Genomic DNA, 20316 nt, shown 5'->3' on the forward strand with positions numbered 1-20316 from the left:
CTTTTCCTTGGGGTTTCTGATATCACCACAAGTCTGAGTCGACCTACTGTGCTGGCAGCCCTGCTCAAGACAGTAGGATTTTACCTTGGACTGCCCTGAGCTCTGGTTTAACCTCTCCCCTCCATCCCAGGAGCGGCTGATGCTCTCCATCCTGCCCAAGCACGTGGCAGATGAGATGCTGAAGGACATGAAGAAGGACGCAAGCCAGAAGGAGATGCAGCAGTTCAACACCATGTACATGTACCGCCACGAGAACGTCAGGTAAAGGACACGCCTCGCTCCAGGGGTGGGGAGTTGAGCTCCAAGTGACACGTGACGTTTATGGCCGTCGCTTTGGCTGCATTCAGTTCACTGATGAAAAATGCAGATTGGAAGGCATAATGTGTATGATCTACGTGCATTTCCGGTGTGTGTGTCAGGGGGAGGGATAAATCAATTATAAGCAAGCAGAAAAACACTTGGGCTCCATCAAGTCCAGTTCTCCACGTCACAAGGCGCACAGGGCATTAGGCTGCACGGAGAGAGGGATGAACCATAAGAGCAAGGCCGTTCTGTGTGTGTAGGGGGTGCTTTTGTGCTGCGCTGCATCCGGTCACTCTGTCTGCCAACAGACAAAGGAGAAAGGTGGGGAGCAAGGCTAGTCAGGGGCCTGAGTGGACGTCTCTATGCAGTGTGGGGGGGAGCTGAGAGACTGGAGGTATGGAAGGCTGCCGTACGGGGAGAGATTAACAAGACTAGTATCGAGAGGTAGCCGTGTTAGTCTGTAGCGTTGAGAACAACAAGGAGTCCTGTGGCACCTCATAGACTAACCGATCGTTTGGAGCGTAAGCTTTCGTGGGCAAAGACGGGTCTCTGCGCACGAAAGCTTACGCTCCAAACGATCGGTTAGTCTATAAGGTGCCACAGGACTTCTTGTGGTTGGTTAAGAAGACTGGGACTTTTCAGCTTCGAAGAGACGAAGGAGGGGGATGTTATAGAGATCTGTAAAATCATGGGTGGTGCGGAAAAAATGAATAAAGAAGAGTTATTTTCTCCCTCCCGTAACACAAAACTAGGGGGGTCACCAAATGAAGTCACCAGGAAGCAGGTTTAAAACCAAGGGAATATTTCTTCATGCAGCGCACAGTCAACCTGGGGAACTCTTTGCCAGAGGATGATGTGAAGTCTGAGACTGTCAGAGGGTTCAAAAAAGAGCCAGGTAAATTCAGCTTTATAGGACTCAGGTGTTCAGGCAATCACTTAGACTCTGTCTGAGAACAGGGATGGCTGGATTCATGCCCCCTGGCCCACCCTGTTCCACACGTGAAATAGTAGATGGGGTAGAGCAGGTATACGGGGCAGTCAGTCATAATGCAAGACCAAAGGGGCGTTCATAGAACTTGGAAGGCAGCCAGTTCAATGCTGATGAAAGGAGCTGGCTGTCCTGACTCCTAAGCAGCAGGTAATTAACCAGTGAAACTTGCTGCTGCAAGGTATCACTGAGAACGCAAGATTGGAAGGGTTCGCACAAAGGACAGACAGTTGAGGATCTAAGAAAGTTCTCATTTGAAAGGATAAAAAGAAATTACGAGCAGGTGTATAAACCTCCATGCTTCAGGGCACAAACCAATGGCCCAGTGACAGGGTCAGGAAGAAACCTGCCCCCAGAAGAAGTAATTCCATTGTCACCCCCTATGGGGTTTCTTGTGCCTTCCTCTGAAGCTGCAGGGCAGTGTCAGAGGGAGGATAATGGACTGGATGGACCTGGTCTGCTTCAGCAGGGCAGTTTTTAGGTTCCTGGGAAAGCCCCAGGATTCCTCGGCATGAAGGGAACAGTGCGGGATAGTTCACCGAAGAATGCCCTGCGGAGCGAACTGCAGGGAACAATCCTTCCCTGGACTGCCTCAGAGCTACTAGTTCTTGAGCATCGCTGTTCCCTCTGGTTCTGGCTTTCTCTGCATTCCTCTGCATGGCCACTGTAGCCTGGCCGTCTGCAAGGCGCTGTTCCGGATCCCGGTACGCTAGGCTGGCAAGCCTCCCTGTGGCTAGCTGGATGGCTGGGGCAGGAGTAGGGCTCTCGCCGTTGTTCCCGATTGGACTCCAGCTCTGGATAATTGGCCCGTTGACACCACTGGGGCAGTTTACCAGCGGTCATGGCAGGTTCTCCATCACTGTGGATCACGACTGATGTTTTTCTACCCGATCTGCTCTAGGACTTGTCTGGGGACAGGTCTCTGGCCTGTGCCGTACAGGAGCTCTCATTGGATGATCCCTTCTGGCCTTGAGATGTGCGAAACCAGCTCATGTTTTCTGGCTTGTGTTCTCCTCTTTTCCCAGCATCCTCTTTGCTGACATAGTTGGCTTCACCCAGCTGTCGTCCTCCTGCAGCGCCCAGGAGCTGGTGAAGCTGCTGAACGAGCTCTTTGCCCGCTTTGACAAGCTGGCAGCGGTACGTACGCCCCCGCAGCACCGGTCGGGCTGGACGTGCTCTTTTACAGCAGGCCCTGGAGAGCCCACAGGCTCAGCACACCACAGCTAGCGCAAGCCTGATGAGGGGGTCAGCACTTTTCCACCCACCTCCGAGTCTCCCCTGGGCTTGGTGGGGGTAGGGACACCACGGTGGCAGAGCCTTGCTCCTTGCCCACAGTTGGAGCTCCCTGGAGAGCTCCAGAGGGGGTCTGGTCTGCCCATTCCCCTGCAGCGTGGGACTCACCAAGATGTGAGGCCTTGGCCTTTTACCTCCCGGTTCTCTCAGAGTCAACCTGGCCATGAGTGACCCTTGCCACCATGCAATGGCTTTTAGCTGACTTACATGTACTGAGTTGGGTGGGTCTCAGCCTAGTACCCTGTGCTCAGGAGTTCTCAGAGCAAAAGCTGCCACCTCTCTGGAATCCAATGCCCACCTGTCGGTGGCCTCAGTTTAAAGGCCAAAAGAGCTGAACTCTGCTCTGACTCCTCCAGGGCAAGCGGGTTAGACACTGCGGCTGCCTGTGCTTTGTCAGGGTGAATAAGGGGCCCCCGAGCTGTCACTGCTGCCCTGAGACCACAGAAAGGTTCAGCCTGTGTGGGGGCTGCCCCCCAACGGGAGTGGAAGGAGCAGCTCTGCTGTGCCTGCCCAGAGGAGCAGGTCCGGAGACGCACAAGCCTTACCCGCAGTCAGGCCCCGCAGACTGCAGAAAGGGTCCCAAAGGGGGTGCAAAAGGCAGCCCCGCCAGTGCAGAACTGGCATCGGGGATCTTCCCCAGCCCTGCTCTCAGCACATCAGAGCGGTGTGCCCCATCTGTTCTCTCTTCCCGAGAGGCCAGGGAAACTGACTGCCAGCCCAGAGGCTGCTCTAAGTTACACTGGGCACTGGGCAGGGTGCTTCAGGATAAAGGGAGAACAGAGGCAGCTGAAAGCTCTCTTAGCTCTTCCACCTGTCCCCTTCCTCTCCCCGCCCACTCCCCTGGTGTTTAACTGAGAGTCTAGTCCCAAGAATCTGGTCCTGATTGGGATGTTTTCCCAGCTGCACCGAGCTGTGCCCTGCTGCCAGCACCGCTGCCTCCTGCCCTCGTCCTTCGGGGAGGGAGTGGGATGGACGATAAGTTTATTTCTGCGTGGCCTGGGGATGTGAGTCCTTAGACACAGGTCAAGTCCTGCCCCTGCTTCTGCCTGGGAAAGTGCTGTGAGTATGCAGCATATCAGGCAATGAGTGGGAAGGGGTAAGGGGAGACTTTACGTTACCCATAAAGGCCAAGACGGTTTCGTAATCTGACAGACTACTAAATGCGGGGTCTGTCACAGGAAGTGAGGCCTCCATTGCAGAAAGGACGTAGATGCGCTGGGGAGAGTCCAGCGGAGGGCGACAAAATTGATTCCGGGGCTGGAGCACGTGACTTATGAGGAGAGGCTGAGGGATTCAGGCTTGTTTAGGCTACAGAAGAGTGAGAGCAGATTTAAGAGCAGCCTTCTACTAGCTGGAGGGGGATTACAAAGAGGATGGGAAGAGGCTGTTCTCAGTGGTGACGGGTGGCAGAACAAGGAGCAACGGTCTCAAGTTACGGAGGCAGAGGTGTAGGTTGGGTATTAGGGAAAATGATGTCACCAGGAGAGTGGTGAAGTCTGTCTCCCAACTGTTACCAAGTGTCGGTCACGTGCTTTCCCCTCCTGTCAGAAATACCACCAGCTGCGCATCAAGATCCTTGGAGACTGCTATTACTGTATCTGCGGGCTGCCCGACTACCGCGAGGACCATGCCGTCTGCTCCATCCTGATGGGACTGGCCATGGTGGAAGCCATATCGTAAGCATCTCTCCCTTCATCCCTTCCTCTTCCTTCTCCCCACACCTTCCCGGCCCCGTCGCTTTTCTGCAGATGAACAACACTCACGTGGCTCCTTTAGTCTGCTCTGTATCATGGCTTTGGGTCCACCGCTTCCCTCCCCAGACCCAACGCTGTGTGTTTTTGTTGCTGTGGAGACGGCAGCTTGGTCCCGGCATGACTTCGGAAGTGCACGTCTGTGGGTTCGGACGTGCCGCCTTCATTTTGCGCCGGCGGAGTTGGCTGCATGTGATTTCCCTGATTTGTTTTTTAAAGGGTTGGAGGAGGGGAAGGAGAGGAACAAGCCTGAATTTGAAAAAAAAAATCCCCTTGCTTGGGGTTTGAGTCTGAGCATTCGTGTCCACACAAAACCCAGCTGTAGCGTACACAGGAGTGTTGTGAGGTGGGAGTTGCAGGGAAAGAGATGGGCTTTTCAGAGACACCTAGAAGAGGTAGGTCGGCCAAGCCTTTAAAAATCCTAGCTGAGGCACTTCAGCACACCTGATTAGCACTCCCCTGGGATTTGGAAGACCTGAGTCCATCCTGTGCTCTGACACAGCTGCCCTGTGTGGCTTTGGGTCAGTCACTTAGCTTCTCCACGTCCGAATTTCCCACCGGTACAGTCTGGCCTTCCCTCACAAAGGTAGTTGAAGGATAGATACACTGAAAATTGCCAAGTGCCCTGACAAAATGGTGACGGGGCCCGATATACCCCGGTCTAGCTGGGCTGGGCAGCCTCCCCAGTGCCTTCCCCCACCCTCGGCCACCACAGAGGGAGGCTGCTCTGGCTGTGCTGGAGTAACTCCCCACCTGTGACAGCCCCACAGGGCTGGAGCAACCCCCTGTCTGTGCAGGGCCAAGGACTGCTGCCGTCCTCCCATTCAACTGGAACCAGGAAGGCTCATCTGTTTAACCATGAACCTTCCTGAAGTTTACCTGCGGAGACATGGATCCAGTGAGTGCTGTGTGTGACCCCTGTTCTCCCTCTCCCAAAGCTACGTGCGAGAGAAGACCAAGACGGACGTGGACATGCGTGTGGGGGTCCACAGCGGCACGGTGCTGGGCGGGGTGCTGGGCCAGAAGCGTTGGCAGTATGACGTGTGGTCCACAGACGTCACGGTGGCTAACAAAATGGAGGCCGGTGGCATCCCAGGGTGAGTGTCTCTTGGGGGGGGGGCGGGGAAGACTACAGAGGCTAGACCGGCGATGGGCAACCTGGGCTAGCGAGTGGGCCACACGAGTGGCCCTCTTTCCCCTCCGTGGGCTGCAAGACTGTCATAACCAAGACAGTCTGCCGGGATGTACCTGGAGCGGGCAGGGCGTGCTGAAGGAGCCATAGCAGCACTGTGATTGGCTGTGGAGGGAGTGCCTGGCTCTCTCAGCCAACGGTGTGCGCAACCAGCGCATGCCGCGCTTCACACGCCCTGGCTTCGCGTGTGTGCCACGTTAGTGAGACCGGTCGGAAAAACCTGTGTGGACAGAAGCCAGGGGAATCCGGCAGCCCGGCGCGTGGGCCGCACGCAGAACCTCGATGGGCAGCCTATGGCCCGTGGGCTGCAAGTTGCCCTCCGCGGGGCCAGGCGGCATCCGAACCGGAAGGGCGTTGGTCCGTCGCTGTCCACCGGCCCTGACGTTCCTCTTACATGTGGCCTATGTGTCCACGGCTTCAGCTGGCGACGTGGCTTGTTCTGGGGCCCCTCTTGCTAACCTCGCTGTGTGCAGCACCGTGTGTCCCCTTCGGCTCCTGCCGAGGTGCCGGCGCTTACCCAGTGCTTTGCTGGGTGGCGGCAAGAGCATGAGGGCCCAGGAGGGCCCCGTCCAGCTCAGCCTCGCTGCGCTCCCCTCCTCCTGGTCTTAGTTCGCAACCGCGCATAACGCAGTGCTGAGCGCTGTCCCCATTCAACTCCCAGGCAAGAAGCCCGCCGGCCACCAATAGCAGCATCCTGAGCCCCTCTCTGCCCTCCGAGCAGGAGCTGGGCCAGTACTTGCCCCTTTCGGTCCCACTCAGGGTAGGATTGGTCCCCAGGGCATCTCAGCAAGGTTTTGTGTGCTCAGATTCTCCATGCCTCAGGTGGTGTTGTCACTGCTTCTTAGCCTGGCCGGCTGGTGGGGTCTGAAGGAGGGGCCAGGAGCTGGCAGAGACAGAAAGGTGATGCCCATCAAGGGAGCAGGCCAGGGCTGGGGGGAAGAAGGACACCTTCCAGAAATCCCAGCCTGCCTGGCCCCCAGGAACCTGTCCAGGCTGCTATGCGGCAAACGTCCCCGGGCCACATTTGGAGCCAGCTGGAGTCACTGAGGATTTCCCAGAGCCCTTCCCCCCACCTCCCCCTTTCCCCCCCGCCAGGTATGCTATAAAAACTCCAGGGGGGTTGAATGTATTTCCGCTCCCAACAGCTCTGCCTGAACTGGAGTCCTGGGAGTTGCACTCGGAGATTGTTCCAGGCGCAGTCCTGAGGAGAATGGCTGGGCGGGGGCGGGGGGCCCATGGTCACCGGCAGGGCCTGTGGGGCAGGGAGGCGGCAGAAGGACGGGGACCCTGTTCTGGGAGCGTTTCCTCCGTGGCCAGGAGCCCTGCGGGCCCAGCGGGGTACAAACACAGCACAGTACACCTGGTCTTGTTCCTGCTCAGAAAGCACAGCCCTGGGGCGAGGAGCAGCCACGCGCAGCCAGCTGGAAAGCCAGGATGGTAACAGATCCGCTTTCTCTGGCTGGGGTCAGCCTCAGGGCCCTGGGCCTGCCTGGACAGAGCTGCCAGGCCTGGTTATTCATAACGGGCGCGGCCATTTAGGAGCAGCAGCCACACTGAGGTGCAGGGAAACAGCTGGAGACAGGCAGACGCCTCGGAGGGTCCTCGGAGCAAAACCTCAGCGTGAAACGCTCTCCCATGTGGGCTCTGCATTTGGATTGCCTGCCTGGCAGCTGGAGCCAAAGGGAGCCTCATTGCTCATAACGGAGGAGGGTCCCGTAGAAGGAGGGATGTCGGCCACAGGGAGGGCTGGGCTGGTGCCCTGCAGGGGTGGTGTGCCAATGCCTGGTTCGTGTTGACTGGCTGTGGACTCCAGCTTGTCCGCCGGCAGAGCGCCGTCTCCTTAGCAGGCGAGGTGGCTGGAAGCACACCAGCCCCATGCTCCAGCCCCTCTGCTGCTGCCCCGGCTGCATCTGCCGCTGTATTTCCATCCGCCACCTGCCCAGACGTGGGCCTTTGCTTTGCTCAGTCGGTCCCATCTCCCCCACAAACACAGCACTGCTGGGACCCAGGCTTCCCTCTGAGAACTCGGCCCTGCCTCCTTCCCCAGTGGGGGGAGGCGAAAGGGTCTTAGTGGAGGTAACCCACTAAGCTCTGGGTGCTTCACAAGACTTCCTCCCTGAAACCTGCTGAGCTCCACCTGGGGCTGGCTCGAAGGGAGCCATGCTGTTGCCTTTCCCCCGGCCCGCAGGCGCGTGCACATCTCCCAGAGCACCATGGACTGCTTGAAAGGGGAGTTTGAGGTGGAGCCCGGAGAGGGGGGGACGAGGTGCGAGTACCTGAAGGAGAAGGGGATTGTCACCTACCTCATCCTGGTGCCCAAGCCACCCGTCAAGAACGGCATCAATGGAGTGGTGAGTTGTCTTCCCCCGTCTCCAGCCTCTTTCCTCCTCCCCCCGCTCTGTGGCCTGCCTGGGGCTCCCTTCACCAGCTTGTGAAGGCCTTTCTCACCCACGTAAAGAGGTCTGAACTCTTGGCCCGCGCCTCGGCTCTCCTGGCTCCCCATTCCTTGGAGCCTCCGGCTCAAAATCCTGTGGTGGACCTTGAGAAGCACGTGCGCCCCAAATGCCGGAGCTCATGCCCTTTTCCTAAAGAGACTCAATCTGTCTCCTTCCTCCATAGCTTCTAGCACTCCCCGATAACCAGCCTACGCCTTCCTCTGCCCCGTTCGCTCTCTTCCTCCCATGCCTCCATTCGTCTTTCCCATATGGGTGGCCTCAGGGTGAATTTCAATCCATGCCTTTGTAACCGCCCAGAGGCCGACTTGAACCTGGGACCTCTGTGCAGGTGCCGCTACAGTCTGAGCTAAAAAGCCTGCTCCCTCTCAGCTGGGGCTGTAGAGGATGCTGAGTCTTCTCTGTGAAGCACTTTAGGGGCCACTACAGGGGACAGCGACCCACACATAGGTGTGTGGGTTACACACAGGGCAGCTGCATGTCCCATTTTGGCCAGGTTGGTCCCTTTTTAAAGCCCTGTCTGGGCCGTCCCGACTTTTTGGGGAAAAACAGGGTCTTTTCCCCACTTGCTTGTGCCAACTGATCATCAGCAGACAAAAGCAAATGGGACAAACACACAGTTGTGCCAGAAAAGTGGGGGGTAACCCCCAGCAGGGTACAGAGAAGCATGGGGTGGGAGGTATGGAGGGAGGTGGCAAGGCCAGTCCTGGGTGCATGGGAGGGCTCAGGAGAGCGGCTCAGGCCAGGCCGGCCCATGCGGGTGGGTGACAGAGGGCTCACTGCAGCCCCAGGCATAGTCCAGAGAAGAGCAACAAACATTGTTGAAGGTCTAGAAAACAGAGCCTCTGAGGGACGACTGACAGGCCTGGGTTTGTTTAGGGTTAACAGAGAAGGCTGAAAGGGGCCATAAGAGCTTTAAACACCTAAAAGGGTGTTACAAGGAGGAGGGAGGAAAGTTATTCTCCTTGGCCTCTGAGGGTAGGACATGGAGCATGAGGGGTTAAACTGCAGCAAGGGAGGGTTAGGTAGCACATGAGGTCAAACACCCAAGCTGTCAGGGTGGTCAAACAGTGGAATAAATTGCCCCGGGAGGTTGTGGAATCTCCATCGCTGGAGATATTTAACAACAGGTTAGACACACACCTGCCGGGAATGGTCTGAATGGTCCTGCCATGAGTTCAGGGAACTGCACTCAAGGACCTTTCAAGGTCCCTTCCAGTTCTGGTGTTATGTGTCTATGACCTCGGGCTGGGCCTGTGGGGTGTCCCGTTTTCCCTCGGAGAAAATACGAGAACCCTGCCCCCCAGCCCTTGCAGAGGGACCAGCACGCGGCCTGGGCTGCGGGCCAGGGAATAGAACACCGGCTCCCAGCCTGAGGTCCCGCTGGCTGAATTCCCACCCACCCCTGCTGTTCTAGAAGCTGTCCCTGACGTCCTCCCATGGGGACTCCCCGCTGCTGATCAACACCAAGGAGTGTAACGGCAGCATCAACACCACCTGCACCACGCCCGACGAGGCCGAGGAGCTGGACACCCGGGTGAGAGCCGCCCGGGGCAGGCCAGGCAGGGGAGGGGTATCGGAGCCCAGCAGCAGGCTGGAGGGTGACCATGGGCGAGGGTATTGTTACCCCTCGGGTTGGAGCACCCCGGGGAATTCTGTCCCGGCCGCCGAAGGCTGTTCCGGGACCAAAGGAGAAGGGGGACACGCTCTGGGGCTTTGTGCGTCTCTGCCAGGGTCTGAACGGAGCTGGCCACGGGGATCCTCGCCCCATGCATATGGAGCGGGGTGTGACTGGAAGTGGGGGGGCCAGGCCTGTAGCTGGTGAGCTGGTCAGGGCCCTTTTTCACACCCCTTCTCCCTGGGAATCTGGCCCCAGCTGCCAAGCTGCTCTCGGGAGGAGACGGTCAGCCAGTACGCCCAGGCTTTGCCTTGGCCTGACTCTCGCCCCTCCCCAGGTGGTGAACCCCTCCTTTCCCAACCCCCGGCGGCGCCTGCGCCTGCGCGACCTGGCCGAGAGAGTGGTCGACGCCTCGCAGAACGAGCAGGAGCTCAACAACCTGCTCAACGAAGCCCTGCTGGAGAGGGAGTCCGTACAGGCGTGAGTGGCCCCGGGCTCCCGGGTCACGGCGAGCTCCCCTGCTCTGCCTGCTGTAGGGCCTCAGTCGCCAGGTCCCAGGGAGCTCCCCCCTGCAGCCCGGCTGTCGGGACCCACCCAGCCTCCCCCTGTCATGCAGTGCTCCCCCGTGCAGCCTGCTGTGGGGCCCCGGCCCCCCCTTCTCACGGGGAACGCCCCAGTGCATCCAGGCAGAGTCGCCCTGCCCCCTGCCCCCCTCCCACCGCCTCCGTGGGGCTCACCCAGGACACCGCCCAGCCGCCTGCACCCTGCCACCATGGCCTCCCTCGCCCAGAGAGTAACTGAGCTGCGGCTGGCCTGTCTCACTGCGCTGCTGAGGGGCGTCACCCACGCGGCGTCCGCCGGCCCAGCAGTGCCGTAGGAGCAGCGCGTGGTCGTACCCTCGGTGTGCCCCTCGCAGCACCAGGCGTGGGGGCAGGAGCTGTTCCTCCATCTCCCGCCGTGGGGCCTGTCCCCTCCCAAGTTCCTCTCCCTCCCGCCGTGGGGCCTGTCCCCTCCCACGGACCCTCTGCCTCCCGCCGTGGGGCCTGTCCCCTCCCACGGACCCTCTGCCTCCCACCGTGGGGCCTGTCCCCTCCCACAGACACTCTCTCTCCCTCCTGCCATGGGGCCTGTCCCCTCCCACGGACCCTCTGCCTCCCGCCGTGGGGCCTGTCCCGGCGACGGCAGCGCCTGCCTCTCCCTTTGCCCCTTGTGCCCAGCCTGTGGCACCTCACTGGGGTTGGTGGTGTCTCGGGCAGGCTGAAGGGGAAGTCCACGTACCGCCTCTCCATGCGCTTCGTCACCCCTGAGATGGAGGCGCGCTACTCTGTGGAGAAGGAGAAGCAGAGCGGGGCCGCCTTCAGCTGCTCCTGTGCGGTGCTGGTCTTCACCGCCCTGGCGGAGGTCTCGCTCGACCCCTGGTGAGTGGCTGGCGTTGGGCGTGCAGCGGGGATGGTCTGTGCCGCCCCCAGCACCGTGGGGCTCTGTGCCGGGCTGGGGGCCTGCGGGGCTGAGCGGGAATCCCCTCCTCCTCCCTCTGGGCCAGGCACACCGCTCCCAGCGCTCCCATCCCCAGAGGTGCCCCAGGGAGGCCGGGGTGCGCAGGCGTGGCTCCCGGACGGTGTGCCTGGTGGGGAGCTAGAGCACAGGCAGCAGCTGCTGTAGCTTCCCCAGCCCTGGCCCAGAAGGACCAGCTCGAGGCCCAGCTTTCCCCCCGTGGCCCTGCCGATCTTTGCCAGCTGTGCTCGCTGGGCCACATGTTGCGAACTCCGCAGGCTGGGCTGAGACCTCCCCAAACTCATTGCACGTGGGCCATTCCGCTGCCATCAAAGGGCATCCGCCTGGAACGGGCCCAGCCTGGCTGCAGCAGGGGTTGTGCAGGGGGGGAAGTTCCTTCCTCCCTCAAACCGGCACCACCCCTCCCGCCCCACCAGCCGTGTTTTCTGCTTTTTCTCTCCGGCTGCTCTTGGGCTTCATCCTATTGACGGCCCCCTCTGCCCACAACCCTGGGGAAGGGCAATGGAACAGTGAATCGACCGGACCGAGTCACCGTGCAGGGCCAGCCGCCCTCTCTCTGAGTGTGGGCAGGTTGCCATGGGGATGCCTCGTGAGAACACGCGTTTGCTGTGCCGAGCCGGGGCTGGTCCCCTGCCTCAAGCCTAGCGGGAAGGTGACTTTGTGGCCTAATGCTTAAACGATTAGCACCCAAGGCAGGCCTCGGTCTCCCTAGCTGTGAGTGAATCCCTGGCTGTGCGCTTGACCAGGGCTACGAGACTGTTGTACCCGGCCAGTGTAAAAGGGGAAAGGCAGAGGGGAATTGAACACAGCCTAGAAATCTGCCGCTGTGCAGAGCCTCCAGCTCTTCCAGCTTGGCTAGACCCCGAGGGCTTTGGTTTTGTGTCTGTTTTGCACAGAACCACACCCACGGTGGCTGCTTTGCAAATGCTCCTTCTCATCCATGATGCTGCAAAAGCCACCTGGTGTTCACAGCTGCTGAAAAGATTTTTATGAAACTGAGTTAAAAAGTGTGTGAAAAGATCATTTCCCCTTCTCCAGCAGCAGCAGCGGGGGCCCTCTTCCTGTAGTATCCAAGGACTTCACAATCCGGCATGTAGCCATTTTTGCAGCAGCCCTATTATCCCCATTGTATAGATGGGGAAACTGAGGCACAGAAGGGCTTCTGACATGTCCAAGATTGCTCTGTGTCTGTGACTGAGCCAGGAATTGAACCTATTTCCACAGTAGCACTTTGTTACGCTCTTGTTCTCACCTTTATCCTGCCTGCCAGGAGTTGTCCACAGCCCAGGCCTCTTCCACCTCAGCTGGAGGAGGAGCCAGTTGAGTTACCGGCTGCAGGCAGCACGTGTTGGCTTCATGTCTGTTTTGCCCTGTTGAGCACGTGAGGTTGGGACGTGCCCGGCAGCTTTCTCAGCCCCGTGCCAGCTGTTTTCCATGCTCTGCTTGTGCTGCCCGCACTTCCCAGCCCAGATGCAGTCTGCTCTGAGTAAGCACACGCCGGTATCTGATGCTGTGGTGGAAAGCCCGTGGGGGTAGCAAGGGAATCCTGTGGGAACCCCCCCAGCTGCCCGGCTAGCGCCGTCACTAGACACGCACACACACAAACACGCACGCAGCACTGATTTTGGATTCTCTCTCTGCAGGCTGGTGGCCAATTATGTGACGTTTGTTATCGGAGAGATCCTCCTGCTCATCCTGACGCTCTGCTCTCTGGCCGCCATTTTCCCCAGGGTAAGAGAGCAGACGATTTGCTCCTGAGAGGGGCTGAGCACCCACAGCTCCTCAGCAGTCAGTGGAGGCGGATGGAATCAGCCCTGCTCCACTGTGTGCCATAGACCCCATATTGCTAATAGCGAATGGAGAGTCCCCTGTAAGATGTGATCAGAGAGCGGGGAACTTCTGAAGTAGGAGGGGCTAAGCTGTAGGTCCCCATGAGAATGTAAGAACGGCCACACTGGTTCGGACCAAAGGTCCATCCAGCCCAGCGTCCTGGCTTGTGACAGACGCCAGTGCCTAATGTCCCAGAGAGAATGAGCAGAAGGTGATCCACCCAGTCCCAGTTTCTGGCAAACAGAGGCTAGAGACACTATTCCTGCCCACCCTGGCTAATAGCCATTCCTGCGCCCAGCCTTCAGTCCTTCATGTGCTTTGAAATCATGGTTGAGGTGTGAGCAGAGGTGAAGTGAAATGCTTGGATGTTACTCACTCCTCCCCCTTGATCAGCGGTTTCTCTTTGGCCCAGCGTCCATCACCACAGCGAGAAGCAACAGCAGGCAGGTACCTTGGCTGGATGTTGGTGCTAAAGCATTCAGCGCTGGAACAGCAAACTGTGTTTCCATTGTAGTGCTCCTAAGTCAGCTGTGCAGTGAACACCACGCCCCCAGCCCCAGAAGTGAATGGGGTTGTTCTCGCCTGTGTGGAAGCTGTTGTATTAGCCTGGCTGTAGCTCCAGGAAGGCAAGGCTGCCCTGTGTTTGGCAGGGTTCCTTCCCGGGGGTAAGGGCTAGAGAGTAGGTTTTGATATGAATTGAAAGCTGAGATTATGGGGGATCCAACCCCTTCAGCCAGAGACATGCAGAAAGCCTGGGGTTCAGCCACTAAGTGCCCCCATGTGGAGTGCTCTCCCCAAGCTGCGATGGGGGGGTTAACAGTTGGGCCACAGCCTCACAGGGATTTAGGTCTCGAACTCCCACTGAACTGAGCGTTGGCACAGCACTTTGGGATTCTGGGTGCTGGGTACTTACCAGGCTCCTGTCACTGTAGCCCCTGGGCCGCAGGACTGAGAGTCACAGAGTGAAAAGCCTCTTCTCTTTGTAGGTGTTCCCCAAAAAGCTCGTAGCCTTTTCCACTTGGATCGACAGGACCCGCTGGGCTCGGAACACCTGGGCCATGTCGGCCATCTTTATCCTCACGCTGGCCGACGTCGTGGATATGGTGAGAACCCTTTCCCTTGCTGCTGTTTTTCCTGCCACCTCACAGCAGAATGAGGTCACTTCAGTGGGCACCTCAGAAGAGGAACCTGGCGACAGCCGGAATCAAGAGGCTGCAGAATGGGGAATAGCTGCCAGAGGGTCGCAGGGCGGGAGAGGGGCCGGGGTTGTCCTGGGCCACAAACTGAATGAGTTGGCAACGTGAGGCCGTTGTGGAAAAGCCTAATGTCACTTAGCAGGAGCATTGTACGTACCTGGGAAGTTGTCCCACTGTATTCAGCAGTGATGAGGCCTCAGCTGGAGCGCTCTGTCCAGACCCGAGTGCCTCAGTTTAACAAAGACGTGGATCTGGTGAGGCCACATCTGGAATATTGCGTCCAGTTTTGGGCCCCCCAGTATAAAAAGGATGTGGATTTGCTGGAGCAGGTTCAGCAGAGGGCGACAAAAATGATTAAGGGACTGGAGAATAGGATCTATGGGGATAGGCTGAGGGGTTTGGGCTTGTTTAGTTTACAGAAGAGACTTAGGGGTGATTTAATAGCAGCCTTCAACTTACTGAAGGGGGCCTCTAAAGAGGAGGGTGAGAAACTGTTCTCAGTGGTGTCAGATGGCAGAACAAGGAGCAATGGTCTGAAGTTGACGAGGGAGAGGACTAGGTGGGATATTAGGAAAAACTACTTCCCCAGGAGGCTGGTGAAGCACTGGAATGTGTTGCCTAGAGAGGTGGTGGATTCTCCATCCCTCGAGGTTTTTAAGTACCGGCTGGACAAGGTCCTGACTGGGATGACTTGGTTGTGGTAGATCCTGTTTTGGGCAGGGAGCTGGACTAGACGACCTCCTGGGGTCCCTTCCCGCCCTTGGAGTCTGTGATTCTAATCGACTGGAGAAAATCCAGAGGAGAGCAAGAAAGCTGGGAGAAGCTAAGAACAACAGCTCCCAGCCAGGGGTCCGCGTCAGTGCTCCCTCGGCTCTTTTATGTCCATGTGCAGAATGAATTTTTTTCTGTGCACCAATATGGCAGTGACGTGCCACCCGTCACCTCCGTATCGGGGCACAGGACAAACCTCATTCTGCACGCAGAGATCAGTGATGGGCTTGGGCTGAGGAGTTCTGAATATGAGAGGGGACTCATGGCTTTGGAGGGATGAGGGCTGTAGCTGGGGATGAGGCTTTTGGGGTACTAAAGGAGGCTCCAGGCCAGGGCCAAGGGGTTTAATGTGTGGGAGAGGGCTCAGGGCAAGAGGCTGGGGTAGGGTGCTGGGTCAGGGTGGGAGTTACAGGGCAGGAGGGGGGATTTGGGAGGGAATTAAGGACTTGAGGTGTGGGTGGGCCTCAGGGCTGTGGTGTGGGGTGTGGAGGGGGCTCAGGACTGGGGTGCGGGGGGTGGGAGGGGGTGGGTGCAGGGGGCTCAGGGCTGGGGTGAGGGAGGGGGTTAGGGGAAGCTCAGGGCTGTGGTGTGGGTGTGGAGGGGGTGGGTGCAGGGGGCTCAGGGCTGGGGTGAGGGAGGGGGTTAGGGGAAGCTCGGCTGCGGTGTGGGGGTGGGTGCAGGGGGCTCAGGGCTGGGGTGAGGGAGGGGGTGAGGGGAAGCTCAGGGCTGCAGTGTGGGGGTGTGGAGGGGGTGGGTGCAGGGGGCTCAGGGCTGGGGTGAGGGAGGGGGTTAGGGGAAGCTCAGGGCTGCGGTGTGGGGTGTGGAGGGGGTGGGTGCAGGGGGCTCAGGGCTGGGGTGAGGGAGGGGGTTAGGGGAAGCTCAGGGCTGCGGTGTGGGGTGTGGAGGGGGTGGGTGCAGGGGGCTCAGGGCTGGGGTGAGGGAGGGGGTGAGGAGAAGCTCAGGGCTGCGGTGTGGGGGTGGGTGCAGGGGGCTCAGGGCTGGTGTGAGGGAGGGGGTGAGGGGAAGCTCAGGGCTGCGGTGTGGGGGTGGGTGCAGGGGGCTCAGGGCTGGTGTGAGGGAGGGGGTGAGGGGAAGCTCAGGGCTGCGGTGTGGGGGTGTGGAGGGGGTGGGTGCAGGGGGCTCAGGGCTGCGGTGTGCGGTTGGGTGCAGGGGGCTTAGGGCTGGGGTGAGGGAGGGGGTGAGGGGAAGCTCAGGGCTGCAGTGTGGGGGTGGGTGCAGGGGGCTCAGGGCTGGGGTGAGGGAGGGGGTGAGGGGAAGCTCAGGGCTGCGGTGTGGGGGTGTGGAGGGGTGGGTGCAGGGGGCTCAGGGCTGCGGTGTGGGGGTGGGTGCAGGTGGCTCAGGGCTGGGGTGAGGGAGGGGGTGAGGGGAAGCTCAGGGCTGCGGTTTGGGGGTGGGTGCAGGGGGCTCAGGGCTGGGGTGAGGGAGGGGGATTAGGGGAAGCTCAGGGCTGTGGTGTGGGGGTGGGTGCAGGTGGCTCAGGGCTGGGGTGAGGGAGGGGGTGAAGGGAAGCTCAGGGCTGCGGGTTTGGGGGTGGGTGCAGGGGGCTCAGGGCTGGGGTGAGGGAGGGGGGTTAGGGGAAGCTCAGGGCTGTGGTGTGGGGGTGGGTGCAGGTGGCTCAGGGCTGGGGTGAGGGAGTTGGGGTTAGGGGAAGCTCAGGGCTGCGGTGTGGGGGTGGGTGCAGGTGGCTCAGGGCTGGGGTGAGGGAGGGGGTGAGGGGAAGCTCAGGGCTGCGGTTTGGGGGTGGGTGCAGGGGGCTCAGGGCTGGGGTGAGGAAGGGGGATTAGGGGAAGCTCAGGGCTGTGGTGTGGGGGTGGGTGCAGGTGGCTCAGGGCTGGGGTGAGGGAGGGGGGTTAGGGGAAGCTCAGGGCTGCGGTGTGGGGGTGGGTGCAGGTGGCTCAGGGCTGGGGTGAGGGAGGGGGTGAGGGGAAGTTCAGGGCTGCGGTGTGGGGGTGGGTGCAGGGGGCTCAGGGCTGGGGTGAGGGAGGGGGGTTAGGGGAAGCTCAGGGCTGTGGTGTGGGGGTGGGTGCAGGTGGCTCAGGGCTGGGGTGAGGGGAAGCTCAGGGCTGCGGTGTGGGGGTGGGTGCAGGGGGCTCAGGGCTGGGGTGAGGGGAAGCTCAGGGCTGGGGCCGGCAGTCGCGGTACCGGGCAGTCCCCTGGGGCAGCTCTCATTTGGTGGTGGGATACAGAACCGGTGGCTCCGTGCTACCTGCGCTGCCCCCTGCTCACCTGCAGCTGCCATTGGCCACGATCCCCAGCCAGTGGGAGCTGTGGGGATGGCGTCTCGCGGCGAGAGCGGCACAAGAGCAGCACGCGGGGACAGCTGCAGCCGCGGGGAGGAATGGCAGCGTGCAGAGCCTTCTTTGCCGCCCACCACCCCTTGGCCAGGTAGGGCTGGCCCTGAACGCAGGGGTCTTAGTGGCTGCAGCCCAGGGTCTTGAGCTAAAGGGGCCCCAGACTGCAGCTCCTAAAGCCCCTTTCTGAATCCAGCCCAGCCGCAGGGAGCTGCCGCAGCTGGGGAAAGGTGGCAGACGTAGCCTGGTGCACGGCAGCTCTGAACTCCTGCTCGGGGCTTATTAGGCAGTTGAGCGGCCACATGGCTACGCAGCTTAGAGGGAACCTGGTTCGCTTACCTGGGGGCATACAGACGTCTTCCAAGGGGCACGTCACTCATCTAGGTATTTACCTCGTTTTACAACAGGCTACACAGAAAGCCCTCGTAAAGTCAGTGCAAACCGAAATGTCCTGCCATCGGTGACTTGTTTAGACTGCTCTGTACACGCTGCACTAAGCTGCTCGTTCAGTATTTCTATTGCAATCGAATTCTTTGACGTTTTTATGGTATACGGAGGCGGGCAGCCGCTTTTCAGTCCAGCGGGCTGGGCCCCTTCTGTATTTGTAGGTCTCACTTTGTAAGCAAGTCCTTTTGGCATGAGGCGAAACTGGACAGTTCAAACTCCGGAAGGCAGTAGGGAAGTTTGGACAGGTGGAGACCACTGGGTTAAAAGACCAGCTCGACGAAGGAAAAAAAACTGGCCCTGTTCTCTGCAAAAATCCTGAGGGGGACCTGGGAACAGTCTTCAACCCTATTAAGAACTGTTACAGAGGACTGTGTCCATTGTCCCCACGCCTGCTGGAGGAAGAACAAGAGATAATGGGGTAATTTGCAGCAAGGGAGATTTAAGTGAGCTATTAGGGGAAATCTTTCTAAGGCTGGCAAAGCTCTGGAATAGGCTTCCAAGGGACGCGTGGTCTCCCTGTCACTGCAAGTGTTTGACCCTCTTGGACAAACACCTGTCAGGGATGGTCTAGGTTTCCTTGTTCCTGCCTCAGTGCAGAGGGCTGGTCTCAGAGCCTGGCTGAGCTGCCTTTCCGCCCTGCATTGCTAGGAAGGCGATGAGTGTCGCAGGAGAAGGTGCCCTGAAAGGCCTGTTAACTGTGCTGGGGCCTGCGCAGGGGGCATTTCCATGGATCGGTGTGGCCGGATGCCAGGGCTGTGTTTGGCTAAACCACAGTAGTTATTGAAAACCTCTCGGTGGGGGGCTGAGCCGTCCCCCTGTGCTGCGGCTGTGCATATGCCTTGCAGGCGGTGACCTCGAAATGCCGTCTCGGTTCGTCCGTCCATTCTGACCTTCCCGTTTTGGGGGCGCCGATAATTGTTCAGACCGCGCTGCCCTCGGGGGCATTGATCGGAAGCAGCAAAGATTGACGGCAGCCGGATATTTTCAGCCCCGTTATTAATGGGCTAAATCCCTGGGGGGCCTGATGCCAACAGCCCTTCCGCTGCAGTGTCACTCCGCTGGGTGTGACAGAGAGGCCCCGTTTTACACAGCCGTGAGGACAGCCAGCCCCTGTGTTTGCATTTACACCCGCTGAAGTGATCTGAAAGGGCAGCGGGCATCAGTGCTTGATTGCAAGGGGACAGCCCCGGCGTGCTCTGCCTTGGTCCTCATGAGAGGCTGTCTCTGCAGCTGCACATGAGAGGGCAGGGCAGCTCAGACACCTCCACGGAAAGACCCGGTGCAGTCCCAGGCGCCTGACAGGTTGCCAAGGGGGCAGAGCGTGGATACGTCTAGCACAGCCGCATCCAGCTCAGCTGTTTTAATGGGAGGAGGTCGGACTTTCCAAGGGCTAATGATACAGATACAGTCTCCAGTACCGCCTGCCTCACCCCTTCCCAGTGCCTTGCAGCTGCTGGTCGGCTTATGCCCTGACGCATGAGCGTTGCCCTCCTCCGACCAGGGCCTTCTCTTGCCAACTCCATGGTGGTAACAGTACTCAGCTGTGTGCAGGGGTGGTGGCGAGTGGGTCTCCGGGGAAGGGTCTGTAGTGGTTGGCTGGGTTTCCGACAGCACCTGCCCATCTCTGTGGCCCAGACAGTCCCTATCTCGTCTGGGCACATGTCCTGCATTAAACAGACTAACTAGCAAGGGAGCTTCTCACCCAGAGTCGCTGGTTCAAAGTGAACCTGGGTCAGAGGAAACCACCGGCCGTTCCCCTGGAGAGCTGCACGAAGCCTGCGGCGCTGGGAATCCTGCCACGCTGCGAGGAAAGCCGCCTCCTGGGGAACTAACTGGCTGCTACGCTGACAGGGCCAGCCTGGCGTTCCTCAGCCAGGGCCCGAGGCAAGGTGGCTCTTCGTTTCCTGGGCAGGCCAGGCACAGGCTCGGTAGCCTCAGGGCACTGACTTTGCAGAGGGTGGGGCCTTCAGGATCGGGCCCCCCGAAAAACCGAGCGATGGCAGAAGGCGAAAGAAGGCCTGTCCTTGTTGCACCCACCCAGCCAGGCCATTGCCTCCATAGCAAAGCACGAGTCCAGAGGGGCCCTCCGCTGCCGGCCCTCACCCATCTCTCTGCCGCCCCACAGCTCAGCTGCCTCCAGTACTACAGCAGCGCCAGCAACAGCACCGCAGTGACCCTGCCGGCGGGGGGCTGCGTGGAGAACCCCAAGTATTACAGCTATATCGCCGTGCTGGCCCTCATTGCCACCATCATGCTGGTGCAGGTCAGCCACATGGTGAAGCTCACCCTGATGATCATGATCACCTGGGCCATGGGAGTGGTCAACATCTTCTCCTGGCAGCAGATCTTCGACGAGTACGATCAGAGACGCTTCAAGGAGAACGCGTAAGGGCACCGGGCGCCTCGAGGAGGGGAGGGTGCCGGGAGCCACGTGGGACCGTTCCCTGTGATGGTCCCTCATTGATCCAGTTCCAGGCCTTTCCCTGGGCCCCTTCCCTCCCACCCACCGCACACTGATCCATCCCCTGTCTGCCAGGTACTCTGCTCATGTTGCACCCAAAAGAGTCTGCTCTGCTGCAGGCGGACGCCTGGTCGTGTCTGCTCTGGTGCCTTTGGGGCGGGGGGAGGCTGTAACACATGGGTGCTC

At 59.7% G+C, this 20316-nt stretch overlaps 1 protein-coding gene across 5 annotated transcripts in view; it reads left to right on the forward strand.

Moving 5' to 3' along the window:
- ADCY3 (adenylate cyclase 3) overlaps positions 1–20316 on the forward strand; it is a 98406-nt gene that overhangs the window by 63218 nt on the left and 14872 nt on the right. For 4 of the 5 annotated variants that reach the window (XM_074991440.1, XM_074991437.1, XM_074991441.1 and 1 more), the window contains 11 exons: positions 131–261; positions 2317–2428; positions 4133–4260; positions 5274–5432; positions 7716–7878; positions 9398–9517; positions 9936–10078; positions 10855–11016; positions 12757–12844; positions 13930–14046; positions 19795–20054. In XM_074991440.1, coding sequence (XP_074847541.1) covers positions 131–261; positions 2317–2428; positions 4133–4260; positions 5274–5432; positions 7716–7878; positions 9398–9517; positions 9936–10078; positions 10855–11016; positions 12757–12844; positions 13930–14046; positions 19795–20054 — 1583 coding nt within the window. The remainder of the gene's footprint in view (positions 1–130; positions 262–2316; positions 2429–4132; positions 4261–5273; positions 5433–7715; positions 7879–9397; positions 9518–9935; positions 10079–10854; positions 11017–12756; positions 12845–13929; positions 14047–19794; positions 20055–20316) is intronic. The other variant, XM_074991438.1, reaches the window with a different exon arrangement.

The sequence above is a fragment of the Carettochelys insculpta genome, chromosome 3 (assembly GCF_033958435.1).
Source record: "Carettochelys insculpta isolate YL-2023 chromosome 3, ASM3395843v1, whole genome shotgun sequence".
In the NCBI taxonomy this organism is placed as follows: domain Eukaryota; kingdom Metazoa; phylum Chordata; order Testudines; family Carettochelyidae; genus Carettochelys; species Carettochelys insculpta.